We start from the raw sequence: 313 nt of genomic DNA, 5'->3' as shown, positions 1-313 counted from the left end.
CCTTGAAGATGGAGATGATCTGTTTTTTATTCCTGTCTCTGGTGCCGGTGTACAGCAGGGGACAAGGGGTTTACGGTAAGAGACGTTGTCGCGGTCGCTGTTCGGGAGGGAGGGGGGAGGCGAGGGCGCAGGCGGCGGCGATGGGATCAAAGTTAAAAAGCACCTGCAGGAGAAAGTAAATGATGCCGGCGAAGCTCGTCGCAGCCTGAGCGGAGAGATTTATGCAGCAATAGGGCTTCCAAGCGCCTGTAGCTACTTCATAATTCCTCGCCGTAACCCCTGGCCGCCGCCGATTTACGAGTCCGCCGAGACG

General features: G+C 57.2%; 1 protein-coding gene across 1 annotated transcript in view; it reads left to right on the top strand.

Moving 5' to 3' along the window:
* The first annotated feature begins 8 nt into the window (after positions 1-8).
* Positions 9-313, top strand: part of MDGA1 (MAM domain containing glycosylphosphatidylinositol anchor 1) — a 146,725-nt gene continuing 146,420 nt past the window's right edge. Inside the window, exon 1 of the mRNA XM_009331073.1 lies at positions 9-75. Coding sequence (XP_009329348.1) covers positions 9-75 — 67 coding nt within the window. The remainder of the gene's footprint in view (positions 76-313) is intronic.

Source organism: Pygoscelis adeliae, unplaced genomic scaffold, assembly GCF_000699105.1.
Source record: "Pygoscelis adeliae isolate BGI_AS28 unplaced genomic scaffold, ASM69910v1 Scaffold218, whole genome shotgun sequence".
Lineage (NCBI taxonomy): Eukaryota > Metazoa > Chordata > Aves > Sphenisciformes > Spheniscidae > Pygoscelis > Pygoscelis adeliae.
This window is presented reverse-complemented; position numbering and strand designations above follow the sequence as displayed.